The 13947-nt window shown below is 45.4% G+C and overlaps 1 protein-coding gene across 5 annotated transcripts in view; it reads right to left on the bottom strand.

Moving 5' to 3' along the window:
- Nucleotides 1-3713: 3713 nt before the first annotated feature.
- Zfp438 (zinc finger protein 438) overlaps nt 3714-13947 on the bottom strand; it is a 121256-nt gene continuing 111022 nt past the window's right edge. For 4 of the 5 annotated variants that reach the window (XM_063276461.1, XM_039095727.2, XM_017600559.3 and 1 more), the window contains 2 exons: nt 6112-7909; nt 3714-4796 (listed from right to left, as the gene is read on the bottom strand). In XM_063276461.1, coding sequence (XP_063132531.1) covers nt 4238-4796; nt 6112-7909 — 2357 coding nt within the window. In that variant the 3' untranslated portion in view covers nt 3714-4237. The remainder of the gene's footprint in view (nt 4797-6111; nt 7910-13947) is intronic. The other variant, NM_001107358.1, reaches the window with a different exon arrangement.

Raw genomic sequence — 13947 nt, 5'->3', positions numbered from 1 at the left:
TTAAGTTTTATGCTGTCCAATTTCTATTTATGGCAGATCAACATATCAATGCCATTTTCCTGTCTAGACACTGGGTCTGGCCTCCTAGTGCCACACTGGACCCACTGTTGTCAACAAGCTCCTTGGTCACATAGTGATATTACATTGTTGCCCTGCTCTTTCTTCAAACACTGTTTGGACTGGACTCTGTGTGTGTGTGTGTGTGTGTGTGTGTGTGTGTGTGTGTGTGTGTGTGTGTGTGTTATATTTGCCTTGCATGTGCTGGGGCTTCGGCTTGATGCCTAGTACTGTGACTAAAGACCAAACACCTGTGAAAGACAAATTTTACAGCATTAGAGGTTAACTTTTTGGGTACAGCATTGTCAAAGCTTGGCTCCATGCATATCATGACAGATGTCACAAAGGTGCTTCATTGCAGACAGGGTGGTAGCGAGGCACACTTCATTACATTTACTACACAGGCAGAGCCTAGCGTGGCTGGCAGCACCTGTATTTGGGTCATATCTGTGTATTGGCTCATCTCTGTGCAAACCCGACACTGACACTTGGGTGGCAATGGATTAGATTGCCCTCAATGCAGTGTCTTTGTTGAGGCTTGCAGACCCCTGAGTTCTTTTCCTTGCCAGCCTTTTGGTGTGGAGTCAATTCATGCTTAATGAAAAAAGTATTTAACAAATTTTTAATACTGAATAGGTATTTGGTGTCTCAAAAATAACATGACCTATTTATTATATTAACAGCTAACAGAAATTGGGGGGCATTTGGAACTGGAACCTGCTTAACTTCACATGAAACCTAGAACAAGGGGTTGTGATACCACTTTTAGCTGCTACCTTTGTTTTTTTCCACAGTGTTTTCTAAGGTTAAACAGTATGCTGAGGCATTTCCACAAGTCAGAGTCTGGCCACTGTGATGTGCTCCCAAACAGTGCCTGCACTCTGACCCCGAGTTCATAATACACCTGAGAAAGAGGGCTCATGGTTTCACCACAGACTCACCATGGTCCAGGGTAAGCATGGCACGTCTCCCCCTGAAGTCACACTCCTGGAGATAGTTCAGGCACATAAGACAGCACTGCAGCCTGGATCAGCTGCTGCCTGTCCAGCAGGACTTGAAGCCGAAACCCTAAGCTGCTAAATCCAGCGAATCTTGATCAGGGTTTGTTCTCAGGAGCGCAGTAAAAAAAGAAGACTCTATAAAACACGCACAGAACAAAGCAGGTCGGCAGCTCGCATGGAGCAGCCCCATCCAGACTGGAGACTCCTAGTAAATAAACCAAGTGTAACATTTACTGCCGACAACCATGTCACTGGCTCACTGAAAAAGAGCCACACAGCTGGGAGAGGAGCAGTTTGCAGCCAGTGAAGGCCATGGCACATGTCTGGGCCCAATTATTTACTGTTTGCAGATGAAGAGACATCTTTGCCTGTGAGGAACAGTTCAGCAGAGGAGGGGAACCAGGAAGAGATCCAGAGAGCCAGCAAGTGCAACAAAAGGGACATGAATAAACAGGACACATAATAAAACAGATCAAATCAAAGGATGCTCTAACTCTCAGAAATAATTTACCACCAAAAGAAAAGGGGGAAAATCTGGCTTTGGGACAGTTTTCTGAGAAGCAAAGGCATTAACAAAATTAAAGTGCTGGAATGAAGACCCAATTTGCCTCAATGCTGTCCTAGCTACAGGCTTGGTACTTTATTTAAAAAAAAAAAAAAAAAAGCAGAGGGACAAATTTGCATTTAGCTGATGCAGCCGTCTCCCCCCCTAGCAATGATCTGTGTGCTACCTCCTGTGTAGCAGGAGCTCTGGTGGGACTCCAGGCTGACACAGAATCATCCCAGTCCTCGAGAGGACACTGGTCTTGAACCAGCATCTGGGTGGTATGTGCATGTGACAGCAGCTTCAGTGGAGGAAGGCCGAGGGGCAGTTACAGGGGAAAGGGGCAGATCTGAAGAGTGCCTGGGTCCACAGACGCACTTCCTAGACAGACTGGACTCCTTTGCCTCTCTGCATTCCTCGTCTGCCACCTGTTTCTCAGGGCTATCTGGGATGTCTGCGTGACGTTCATATGCTGTACGTATCAGGTGCCATGTGACCAGGGACTCTTGCTAGCCACTCCTTGAGGGAGATCACCACTGTTATTCTACAGAGTGGCTAGAGCCCAGAAAAAGACTTCTTTCCAGGTCACAGGGACTAGTGGCAAAATACTCTATTCCACCCCATATGGACAGGGGAGGGCAGGCTGGAATTGTGCCAACATCCAAGGGCATCTCTTCCAAATAAACCATCTCGGTTTCTCTCTCTCCAGTGTGAGGCTTCTTCTCCTTGTTCTAGACAAAGCACTGGTTAAAGAGCCCTTTCACATGGCTCCTTCAAGTTTTCCCTCTTCAAAGGCTTGAACCCAGGAGCCTGCACTCTACCAGTAAAGCTATGTCCCCAGGCCAGAGTCTTCTTTGAGAAACTCTGTGGGTGACCCCAGTCCCTCTATGCCATGAATCAGTGCCTAAAGATTTGCTTCTAAATTTAGTCAACAGCTTCAGCTGCCGCCCTGAAACACAAACAGAAGGAAATGTGGAGCTAAGCCTACCTTCTCTCTGTTCTCCTCTCTTCACCTCTGTTCCCTTTGCCCCAGCTTGCCACCTGTCCCCACACACTGTCCTATCTCTACACCATGGGCTTGTGGCTGAGTAGGAGCTGTACGGACAGAGTGCCAGCAACCTGAGCTCTGCCTGTGTGGTGCGCATCTAGCAGAATGGCCATTTTGCCCTTGGCCACCAGGCTAGCTTTTCTGAAATCCTGCTTTGTACCTCAGAACTGGATAGTTTATGAATCACTTCAGGGTTTGAGTTCAAACAATATTCTAGATAGATTACAAGTTCTATAATCTTTAAAATAAATATTCTTAAAAACTAGCAAATTCACTGTGTGCTTGAGGCACACACACTGTGTCATCTAACGGAGGGGTCTGAAAGCATCAAACACTTCTGTGATCTCTCTGAAGCTGAGCTGAGGGCAATCAATGGATAAACCATGGCAGAATGCTTGTGGGAATGCAAACCAAACATTGTTAGCACAGAGAGTCTCTTGCCTACACTGCTGCAGCATGAGGCACCTATGAACAGCTGGAGGTTTAAAGGTGATGCAAGACCCAGTAGTTTATCCATCCCACTCCTTCTCCATTCCTGAGAACTTTCTCGAGCCTGTGCCTAGCAAACAGCATAGGACTGGACATGTGCATGGAGCACTCATCTGAAGGTTTAAGGTGCTGAGATTCCACTGCTCAGAAAATGACTCCACAGACAGAACAGCCAGCCACTTCCAGTGTCAACTTTGGTGAGTCAAGGCAATTCCCTAGGACTTTCAGTAAGAGGGTCTTACTTTACTACTCTTGACTTTCAAAGAGACTCTGGGCTTTAAAGACACAGTGTATCTAAAACAGCTAACAGTCCTCTGAAGCTCCGGGAGGGAGAGAGAGCAGGTGGCACCACCGCATCTGAACTCTGAAGCCCACCAGCTAGTTCGCTCTCTGAGTTGTAAATTTTCCAGTCACAAAGACTTCCTGAAAATAACTTTCTACCAAGCAGGTAGACTTTTTATTAGCTGAACTATCTGTTTTTCTATTATTTTGAGAAGGAATGCTAGAAAACTTGACGGCTACCCTTCAAAGCACTGCACATTTAAGAAAACAACAAAAAGTAAAAAAACAAAAGTTTCCTGAAAACAGATTTTATGGTAGAGAGTACATTTTAAAAAGACTGTTCTAGAGCATATGCAAATAAACCAGAGACTAACAAATATCAACAACGATCTTGTAACTTTATACTACAGTTGGGACTACATCCCACAGCTGTAGAATTAACTGCTAATAAATATAATTAAACAGCATCAAAATAAGAGGACACGTGAACATATATCTACCCCGCCCCCACCACACACTCCTACTCAAAAGCTTGCAACTGAGAACAACAATCTTCTCTACATTTCAATTTCCTAACTTTGATCTTTTTATTTATTATGAAATAAAGTCTACGATATTAGAGAATGCATAGAATTTTAAAGTGAGACTACATAGGTAAGAAAAATGCATCCAGGGCACATATTTTATTTCTTAAGAAAATAAAACTACACCCAACTCTGTGCACGGCACTGGCCCTGAAGTGCTGGACCCACAATTAAATACTAACATCACAGACAGTGAGATGGGGGCAGCATCTCTCCGGCTGGACGGCCTCACTCACAGCCTTGCTTCACTGGGGAGCTCAGGAGCTCCCTGGTTAGAGAACGTACCCAGGAGAGCCCAGAGTCTGGTGGGGTCCTCACAGTTGTGCTGGCGTACCCAGTGAAGAAGCAGGTCCTCCTTCCTCCCGAGCATCTGAGCACACAGCAGGCAGTTGAAGCCAGCATGGGACCAGAGAAGCCTGGCAGGATGCTGCGGGCCAGTCATTCCCCACTGGCCACCTTCAGTTCCTACCAGGGCTTCCTCTCTGTTCTGATGAGGGACTGTCTGTCTTTTTCCTCTAGGGAATGCTGGGGAGTCCTCCGCAGAGGCACAGGGCTTCACCTGCTTCGTTCTCTCTGTGTATTGCTTCTGGTGGGGAGCATCAGTTCTGCTGCCTGGTTGGCCCACCTCTTGCAGCCGGCCTTGAATTTCCTCCCCATGAACATGAAGCAAATGAAACTTTATTTCAGCAAAAGACTGAGCAGTGATCTGACAACGGCCACATCTGATTTGCAATTTGACTTCATCTGCCTGGTTTAGAAGGAAATCTTCTTCCAAACTTGACTTGGTTTCCCTGGAAAGGGGGGAAACAGTCTAGGTAAGATATCCTAGGGAAATGCAACTGGCTCTCCTGCTGCCAGATCTTGGCATCCAGGGATATGAAACGGCCTGCTAGGAAAGCAGGGGCTGGACGGGGCTCTTCAGAGGGCACGGCACACATGGCCACTTGCAGAGCCATGCATCTTTGAGAACACCAGGGACCATTTCAGAGAAGTCTTGCATCTCGCCTTAGTGAACCAGCTCCCTGGATACCACACATATACACAACAGGAAGGTTTAGGTGACGTGATGAGAGTTGCCAAGGTTCCTGCGGCACTGCTGGAGAAGACTATCCCACTCATCCACTCCACCCCCACCATTAGGGAAGAAGTCCTGCCTTCAAGATGGTCTAAGTACATGAAAGCAAGTGTGAGGGAGTCTGCATGGCGGGCACATTAGGGAAAGCATGTTAGTGGGGTATGGGAACGAACTACCAGGGAAGAGGACAACTGAAAGACAAGGAAAAGCTGGGGCAGGCATCTTGTTTTTATCCATCATGATACAGAACAGAAAATATTTAGAGCAACTGGAACAATAAAAACAAGGGGCAAAGAACCTAAGGGCCTGGGCAGGGTTTCCCTCTCACTCCTCAGTCACAGCAGCTGTGCGTGCGTGGACCACACCGTGGGCACTTCCCTGCTCATTACTGCTCAAGTGCCTGACTTGTCAGCTTTCAGATTACAGAGCTTGTTTTTAAAGAATGTCAAGGAGCAGTGCTTACCAAATAGAAATACGTGGGAAAAAGTTAATTTGGCCTGTCAGGCAACAAAAGGCACATGTGGAGGGTGAGTGGGAGCACCTCAGGGTCTGGTGAAGAGGGCAGCTTCACATGGCATTATGAGGTAGATAATGCTGTTTAGATACAAATGATAATTCGGAGGAACTATTTTTATAGAGACTACTAAAAGCCATATATAATAATCTATTTAATTTTTAGACACAAAAATAATTTGTCACCTAACTGCCCCCAACATAATTCAAACTGGCATTCATGCCTTGACTTATACAAGTCTGAGTAGTTAAACAATGTGACTGAGCAGAAATCAACAAGAAATGGGGTCACTCTTCACAGAACAGAGGGGTGGGAGAGGTGACTTATTTTACCTATAACATCTTTTGTTGTTGCTGTTATTTTGAAACAGGGTCTCACGCAGCCTTGGTTGACTTTCTCTTTCTGCCAAGTTCTAGGACTATATAGTTGTGTACCACTACTCCTGATGAGTTTTCTGAATCTTAATCTTCTCAAATTACAACACACTTTCCTGTCAGCTTCCCTTCCATGACCTTACCTCTCCAGTGAGCTGTCAGGTCCTTGCATGCTGGGATCTCTGTCCTTGTTTTTTGGTGTGTCTTCTGACTGCAGTTCACTGGGGGTGGGCTCTGTGCTGATCACAACCCTGTGTACCTCCTTCAGATGGCCAAAATAGACTCGGACATGACCAAATACTTTTGCACAAAATTCACAGCACACCAGTTTCTTGGGGCGATTGTCACCATGGTGAAGTTTCATATGTGCACTCAGGCTGCCAGGACGCACATAGGTCTTGCGACAGATCCCACAACTATAAGGCCGTCTGTTGGTGTGTGTATTCATGTGGTCTAGAAGGTGGTGTTTGAATTGGAAGTGGTAGTTGCAGACAGGACACATGTGCCAGGGCTTCTTAATGCCAGAGAATCCATTTCTGAGTGCAGAGCTGGGCTTAGGGGCAAGGTTGTCACTCTGCTTGGAGCTAAGACATTTTGGTGGCAGGGCATTATTCAGAACATCTTGGCCTAGACCGCTGGGAGCCTGGGACAGCATAGCTGCAGGGGATGCCAGGGGCGCCAAAGCAGACAGGACGATGACAGGCTTGGGCATGATGCTACGATACTTTCTTGAAGTAGCCCTGGGCTTCTGGTCTCTGGGTTCTGGGGGATTGTTTCTTGCCCTTTCTATGCTATCTCCACACATACCAATAATGCATCTCCTTCTTTTGCCCTGCAATGCTAAAATGTCATCTGGCACTTTCCATTTTCTCCCTCTTCTCTTTACCCCACTGCTGGGTTTTGCCTTGCGGTTGAGATCTAATTTGGTGACAGGGCAGAAGGCACTTTTACAAGCACTCTGCTTAGACCCGTGCAGAGCAGGTGTCTTGTTGGCTATCTCAGTGGCTGCATCAAACCCTTCCGTGATGGACAGTCTCTCCTCACAGTTTGCTCTGCATCCAGATGAAGACGATTCTGCATTCTCAGCATCTGGTTCCACTTTGACCACCTCTGTCGTTTTCACTCTTGAGGAGGGCAGGATAGGCAGTTTATCCTTGGTTACTACAGAGACCGACTGAACTGTACTGCTGACGACAGAGTGTGCAGGAGCTACCTGTTCTTGGAGCTCTTCACTAGCAACAGCAGGTTTAGTGGGCGTTTCCTTCCTGGCACAACCTGCCTTCTGCATACTTGCTGGGAGGCTCTGTGGGGAAGAGTTTTCTGTACTATATGCTGGGATGGCAGGAGGCTCCAGATCTCCACAGCTGTCGGTCTCTAGAGGACTCAAATCTCCTTGGCCAATAGCACTGGTCACTGTAGCTGTGTTGATGTTGGTGGGGGAAGGGTTTAAAGTGGGCATTCGCTTCCATGGGCTGGGTTTGTGAAGCAGCTCAGGATGGGCTTGTGGGGAAGGGCTCAAATGGCATAGCTGGGCTGGGCCAGGAGGGTCCCTGGAGCCACCCTTGGGAGAGCTCAGGTCATGTTTCTTTCTTAATCCTTTGCTACTCAGTGGTTGGTATCGAGGAATAGGCAGTTTAAGGTTTTCATGTATGGACATTCTGGGCTTCTGAACCGGCTGGGCTGAGGCAACATTTGGCAAAGCAACAAGAGAAAACGTCCCCTCCTGGCCGGCCACCTGCATCAGAGCATAGTTCTGGGTGTGCATGCCCAGAGGTTTGGACATTAGAGCCAGACTCCCTTGGTCAGAAAGCGAGGAAGGGCAGGGTAGCACTCTGGATGGTAGGACTTTAGGCACAATTTTTGGTGCAATGGTCCTAAACTGACTCTTACTCTGAGAGGTTTTCCCACTCTGTGTTGTTCCAGAAGGGATGTTTGATTCACCTGCAATGATAAGACACAGATTACTACAATGTACTTGCTCTGGACTGATACTCCAAATCACATCTGATCTGGGCTAGAGACCTAGCCCCACAGTTAAGAGGATACACTGCTCTTGCAAAGGGCCTGGGTTCATTTCCTTGTACTCATGTTGGGTGACTCACAGGTGCCTAACTTCACCTGCAGGAGAGCCAATGTTCTCTTCTGTTCTGTGCAGGCACCTGCACTCATGGACATACACCCACACCAGTGAGCTTGTGAGCATGCAAACACAACACACACATACACACACACACACACACACACACACACACACACACACACACATTTATAGAATTTTAAAAAAAATCTAATTTATCTGTTCAGAACAGATTCCTTGGCCTCCAGCCATCTTTCTAAGCAACCACCTATGATTATGTTCTCCAAGGCTTGAAGGTCACCTCCCTGCCTTGCTTTCCCATGGAGTTATTCTCTACTGTTGCAACACAATTCTTGTGTTAGAATGTCAGCCATTAAACAGAGCTTCTAGAGAGCTGGCACTGTCCTTCTGGTCCTTGTGCTCTGTAAGCCTTTATCTAGCTTCTGTCTTCAACTGTGACCCATTGTGACAACCCCAGAGCAACCCCACTCCTTCCTACTCTCCAGAGCTGCAATGCCCTTCCTCTGGTACACCCCACTGTGTCTTTGATTTGTCCGGATGACTTGCTGGCATGCCTGAGCCTGATGAAGTGGAGGCATACTAAGTTCACCTATCACTCTCTACACCTGTGCTCTAACACGGATACTTCTGCACCACCTGCTTTTCACTTGGGTTTAGTTTACGCTGCACCATTTGATGCTGGCAGTGAAGTTTGCTTTGCAAAATGATGGGTTCCAGACTGAAGGTGGCTTTGGTGCTGTGCTGTTCTTGTGTGACTTGTGAATTTTCTTTTCACACCTTTCAAAGTGTTTATGTATGCTTTTGCAATTAAATCATAAGTATTAAAAAAAGCTGACGTGACACTTAAAAAAAAGTTAAACATAACCAAAGAGACACAGGATGATAAAAGTACAGAGCTGAAGGGGTGGGAGTTGGGAACCATGAATCATACAGAAAGCACCGTCTAGGATAGTAATCAGGACAATTTTAACTGACAGGATAATGTTCCATTCACCCCAGATTTACTGGCCTGACCACAGAGCAATTATTACAACCTTAAGAGAACAATTAAGGAAACATTTTGGCTCCCCTGTCTACGAACTGAATCATCCATTTTATTCCCCATGGCCTCAAGGTCATGAGGCCTGGCTGTGGAGAAGTTTCTTATTTTTAAGTGCTTCATATTAATCAAACTTTGTTTAAGCTCAAATGTACCAGTGCACACAGCATAGTACAGTTTAGGAACTGGATACTGCAAACCCATAATCCCCTTTCTGAAAATTGTTGGGATGCATGAGTGTTAGAATTTGCACTTTCAGATTTTAGAAAAGTGGTAAGATAGAAACATGCATACACACAGACACGCACACACAGACACATGCACACATGCTACAGAACTCTGCAAGGCATCCATGATTAAACCCACTGCTATGCCTGCAGCAAAGTACATTAGTATCATACTACAGCAGGCAAATCAAAGATCTGAATGGTTTTATTTCAGTTCAGGCTTTTGTCTCTGAATGATTTAGGTACCCTATTTTTGATTTTAGATTTTTGGAGCACTGTGTAAAGGATTTCTAGAAACATTTGTTTGAGGAATAATACCAGGGAGAGGAATGTGGGGAGCTAAAAAATCCACTGAAATAGAGAGTAACAGTTTTAAAATCAACCCCTATTGACTGCCCAGTTAGTGAGCCAACAATATAAAAGAAAGCTGCTTGTTAACATTATGATAATAAGTGACATAGTAGGAATAATTTGAAAATTATGAAAACTACTTTAGAAAGTTCTTTAATATTTGGTTAAGAAAAAAGATGTTAGGACACACCTACATGCTACCTGCATGACAGTAAGCTGCACACAATAGCTGCAAGGAGTGAGGAGGACGGGGTAGGTAGAGGATGTGGGGAAACATTTCCCATCCTTTGAAACAGCCTTTGAAATTATAAGGAGAATAGTAAGTTATGCTGCTGGGTTTAAACTGCAGTAGTCAGGGCAGCAAAGAAGACAGTGTAAGAAACAAATACACACAGAGGGAAAGATATGAGGGGAGAAAGGGATGAGAAGAGACAGACGCACAAAAACTGACTCCCAGAGGCAGGACACAAAGATGTCAACCTGAAGAATAGCACTCAACAGCCAGTGTCAAGGTTCCTGATGGCTTCCAGAGACTGCACTTGAGAAAACAATTCTTCCTTTTATGATTAGATATTAGAAAGCAAGCTTCTGAGAGGTTGGGTTTTCAGAAGAGAACCTTGATACACGTTACATTGCCATACCACACGGGAGGGAACTGAGCGTGATACACATAACCTGATCCACTGCTCTCTGAATATCTCTCCAACATGGCAGAGAGGAACTATACAGGAAAAGCAATGATGTCAGAGAGAAAGGAGGCTGTGATGGCTGTGGTGCTGTCTAGGGATGAGCTCCTGGGAAGAGGTTTACCTAAGGAGGCAGATGCATGGGGATGGGCTGGGGTGCTAGTTGAATGGAAAGGATGAAGGAGTAAGAGGTTGGCCATCAGCACTGCTTGTGAGCTCCACCCTACATGGCTGCAGTGTGAGCAGCCTCTCATACCCCACCATACTTGCCACAAACCCCCTTCCTCCCTGCCCTGCCTCAAGTGGCTTTTGCCAGGTATTCTGTCACAGCGGGAAAAAGAGCAACCAACCAGAGGCCGAGTGTAGTCGTGAGTGAAGGGCATTTCTGGAGGCACCCAGCCCTGGCAAGGCCAGATGCTGACCACCCGAGGGAACAGTGTGGGCAGTCTGCAATGACAGGCTGAGGTGACAGGTAAGTGGTAGCCAGTGGAGGCGGATGCTGGGGATGGAAAGCCCATCAGCTGGCTCATGATCCTTGGTAACAACTACTCACATCTGTGGGGTGAGGAACAAGCTTTGCCAGGAACACTGAAGATCAGATGCTGCGTGCATCTATCAGGAGGTGCACGAAAAGGTGAGGTTTCCTATAAGGTTTGGTATGGTGCTCCACTGCCCAGAACCACTAAAGGTAGGAAATAAACTGGTAATAAATTGGTAATAAATTGGAAAAGTGAGGCAAAGAGTATACAACCCCAAAAATGGGAGGAGGAGGAGACATCAAACCCAGGAACTACTTTGATTCCCAACAGTAAGCTAAGGATAATTCGAACCCAGCACTTGTAGTTGTAAAAGGAAATGGCAAACTGATACTCTCAAGACATGAGTTTTTAGGGGACACTATTTCATCACTAAAGATTTAGAAATCTAGGAGTGCACACCCAGATATATCCCTCAATATGACAGAAGAGATCGTAGAGGGGCCTCTGTGGGATGGGAGTAGCTATGGGAGCCAAGACACTGAGGATCAGACAGAAGCTTCTTATTGTCTGTCCACTTGCCACCCTCTGTCTGTCTCTAGGGAGGCACTACAAAGAATTTGCTCTGTGAATGAGATGCTTTATCTGTGGGCACTTAATGAGTATGTGTGTGGGTATGCACATGCCATGGTGAGTATGTGGAGGGCTAAGGACAACTTGCACCAGTGGTTCCTTCTGTGAGATGGGGCCTGAGGACTGAACTCAAGCTGTCCGACTTGGTGACAGCTGCCTTTACCCACTGAACCGCACTGGCCCCACATTGGTATACAAATTGGTTTATAAAAGTGGGATCCTTTGGGCTACTTGTGATGGTGTGATTTTGCATAAATGACTGCATTTAGACACATAGAATGGCTCATGGCATTTATTTATTTGTTTGTTTGTTTGTTTATATAAGAACTGGTGACCAGAGAGGTAATCTAGTAACCTGGCAGGCAATACATCACTCACTGTCTCTTGAAGATATATATGGGGAAGTACAGCTCATCTTCCCTCAAGGGCAAGCAGGAACCCAAGTTTTGCTCCACACATTTGCAGTAAAAGCCAGTTATTCTAGAATAACTACAATTTAAAAAATTGTGTATCGAATAGTAGGAGTCCTTAGTGGAGATGAAGCACCATTACTTGTCTTTAAACTCTGAGTACAGGGAAAGCATGGCTGTGGTGAGTCTTTCTTGGCAACACAACAGCAGTTCCCTGCACTACCCTAACAGGCTCTTCACAGATGGCAAGGGCTAACCCTTCACCTGCACCTACGCTCCAGATCTTAGAGAGCTATGCACTGAAGAACAAGCAGAGACTTCCACTGGCATTTATAATCTGGAAACACTGCAAAATTAGTCATAACGAAGTTACAAGAGACTCATAGGACCCTCAGGTACTAAACATGGACTTCTATTAATTAAGAGCATAAAAGGCTCACTCAGTAAAATTAATTCCGTATCATTATTCAATGAAGAATACTTAATATTAAAATTTTAAGTGTGGGCTGTTTTAGTATTTTAAGGATATTAAAGTAGCCATATTGAAAAGTGATATCTATAGTTGGTGAGAATTGATCAAACTGTGGAATAAAGGGAAACAGGGAGGTGCTGAGTACTTCCTGTGGCCTGAAATCTACAGCAGGTATTTTAATTGAACCTGCATTTAACTCCAAGAAAGTATCATTGTTCTCCTTTTACAGAGTAGGAAAATTGAGGACAAGGAGACAGCAAGCACAGACAATATAGCCAATGGATTATGTATATGGCAGAGACTGAAACTTAGGCTGGTTCAAATTGTTTTTCAAAATGATCTTTACTTAAAACAAATATGTTAAAACTAGGAAGAAATCTAGGATAAAAGAAATAATTCAAGAACTCAAGAAGTTAGACCCTCAGAGAATCAAATAACCCTATTAAAAGTGGGGTACAGAGTTAAACAAAGAAGTCTCAGCTGAGGAATATCAAATGATCAAGAAGCACCTAAAGAAATGTTCAACATCCTTTGTCATCAGGGAAATGCAAATCAAAACAACCCTGAGATTCCACCTCACACCAGTCAGAATGGCTAAGATCAAAAGCTCAGGTAAAAACAGATGCTGGCAAGGATGTGGAGAAACAGGAACACTCCTCCATGGTTGGTGGGATTGCAAGTTGGTATAATCACTCTGGAAATCAGTCTGGAGGATCCTCAGAAAGTTGGACATAAATAATATCTGAGGACCCAGCTATACCTCTCCTGGGCATGTACACAAAAGATGCCCCAACATATAACAAAGACACGTGCTCCACTATGTTCATCGCAGCCTTATTTATAATAGCCAGAAGCTGGAAAGAACCCAGATGCCCTTCAACAGAGGAATGGATACAGAAAATGTGGTACATTTACACAATGGAGTACTACTCAGCTATTAAAAACAATGACTTCATGAAATTCATAGACAAATGGATGGAACTAGAAAATATCATACTGAGTGAGGTAACCCAGTCACAAAACAACATAAATGGTAGATACTCACTGATAAGTGGATATAAGCCCCAAAGCTCAGAATATCTAAGATACAATTCACAGACCACATGAAGCTCAAGAAGATGGAAGACTAAAGTGTGGATGCTTCAGGCCTTCTCAGAAGGGGAAACAAAACTACTCACAGCAGGAAATATAGAGGCAAAGTGTGGAGCAGAGACTGAAAGGTCATCCAGAGACTGCTCCACCTGGGGATCCATTCCATATACAGCCACCAAACCCAGACAATATTGCTGATGCCAAGAAGTGCAAGCTGACAGGAGTCTGATATAGTTGTCTCCTGAGAGGCTCTGCCAGAGCCTGACAAATATAGAGGCAGATGCTCATAGCCAACCTTTGGACTGAGCTCAGTGACCCCGATGGAGGAGTTAGAGAAAGGACTGAAGAAGCTGAAGGGGTTTGCAACCCTATAGGAAGAACAACAATATCAACCAACCAGAACCCCCAGAGTTCCCAGGGACTAAACCACCAACCAAAGAGTACACAGGGATGGACCTATGGCCCCAGCTGCATATGTAGCAGAGGATGGCCTTG

This window comes from Rattus norvegicus, chromosome 17 (assembly GCF_036323735.1).
Source record: "Rattus norvegicus strain BN/NHsdMcwi chromosome 17, GRCr8, whole genome shotgun sequence".
NCBI lineage: Eukaryota > Metazoa > Chordata > Mammalia > Rodentia > Muridae > Rattus > Rattus norvegicus.
Note: the sequence above shows the minus strand (reverse complement) of the source record. Positions and strands in the feature narration are given on the sequence as shown.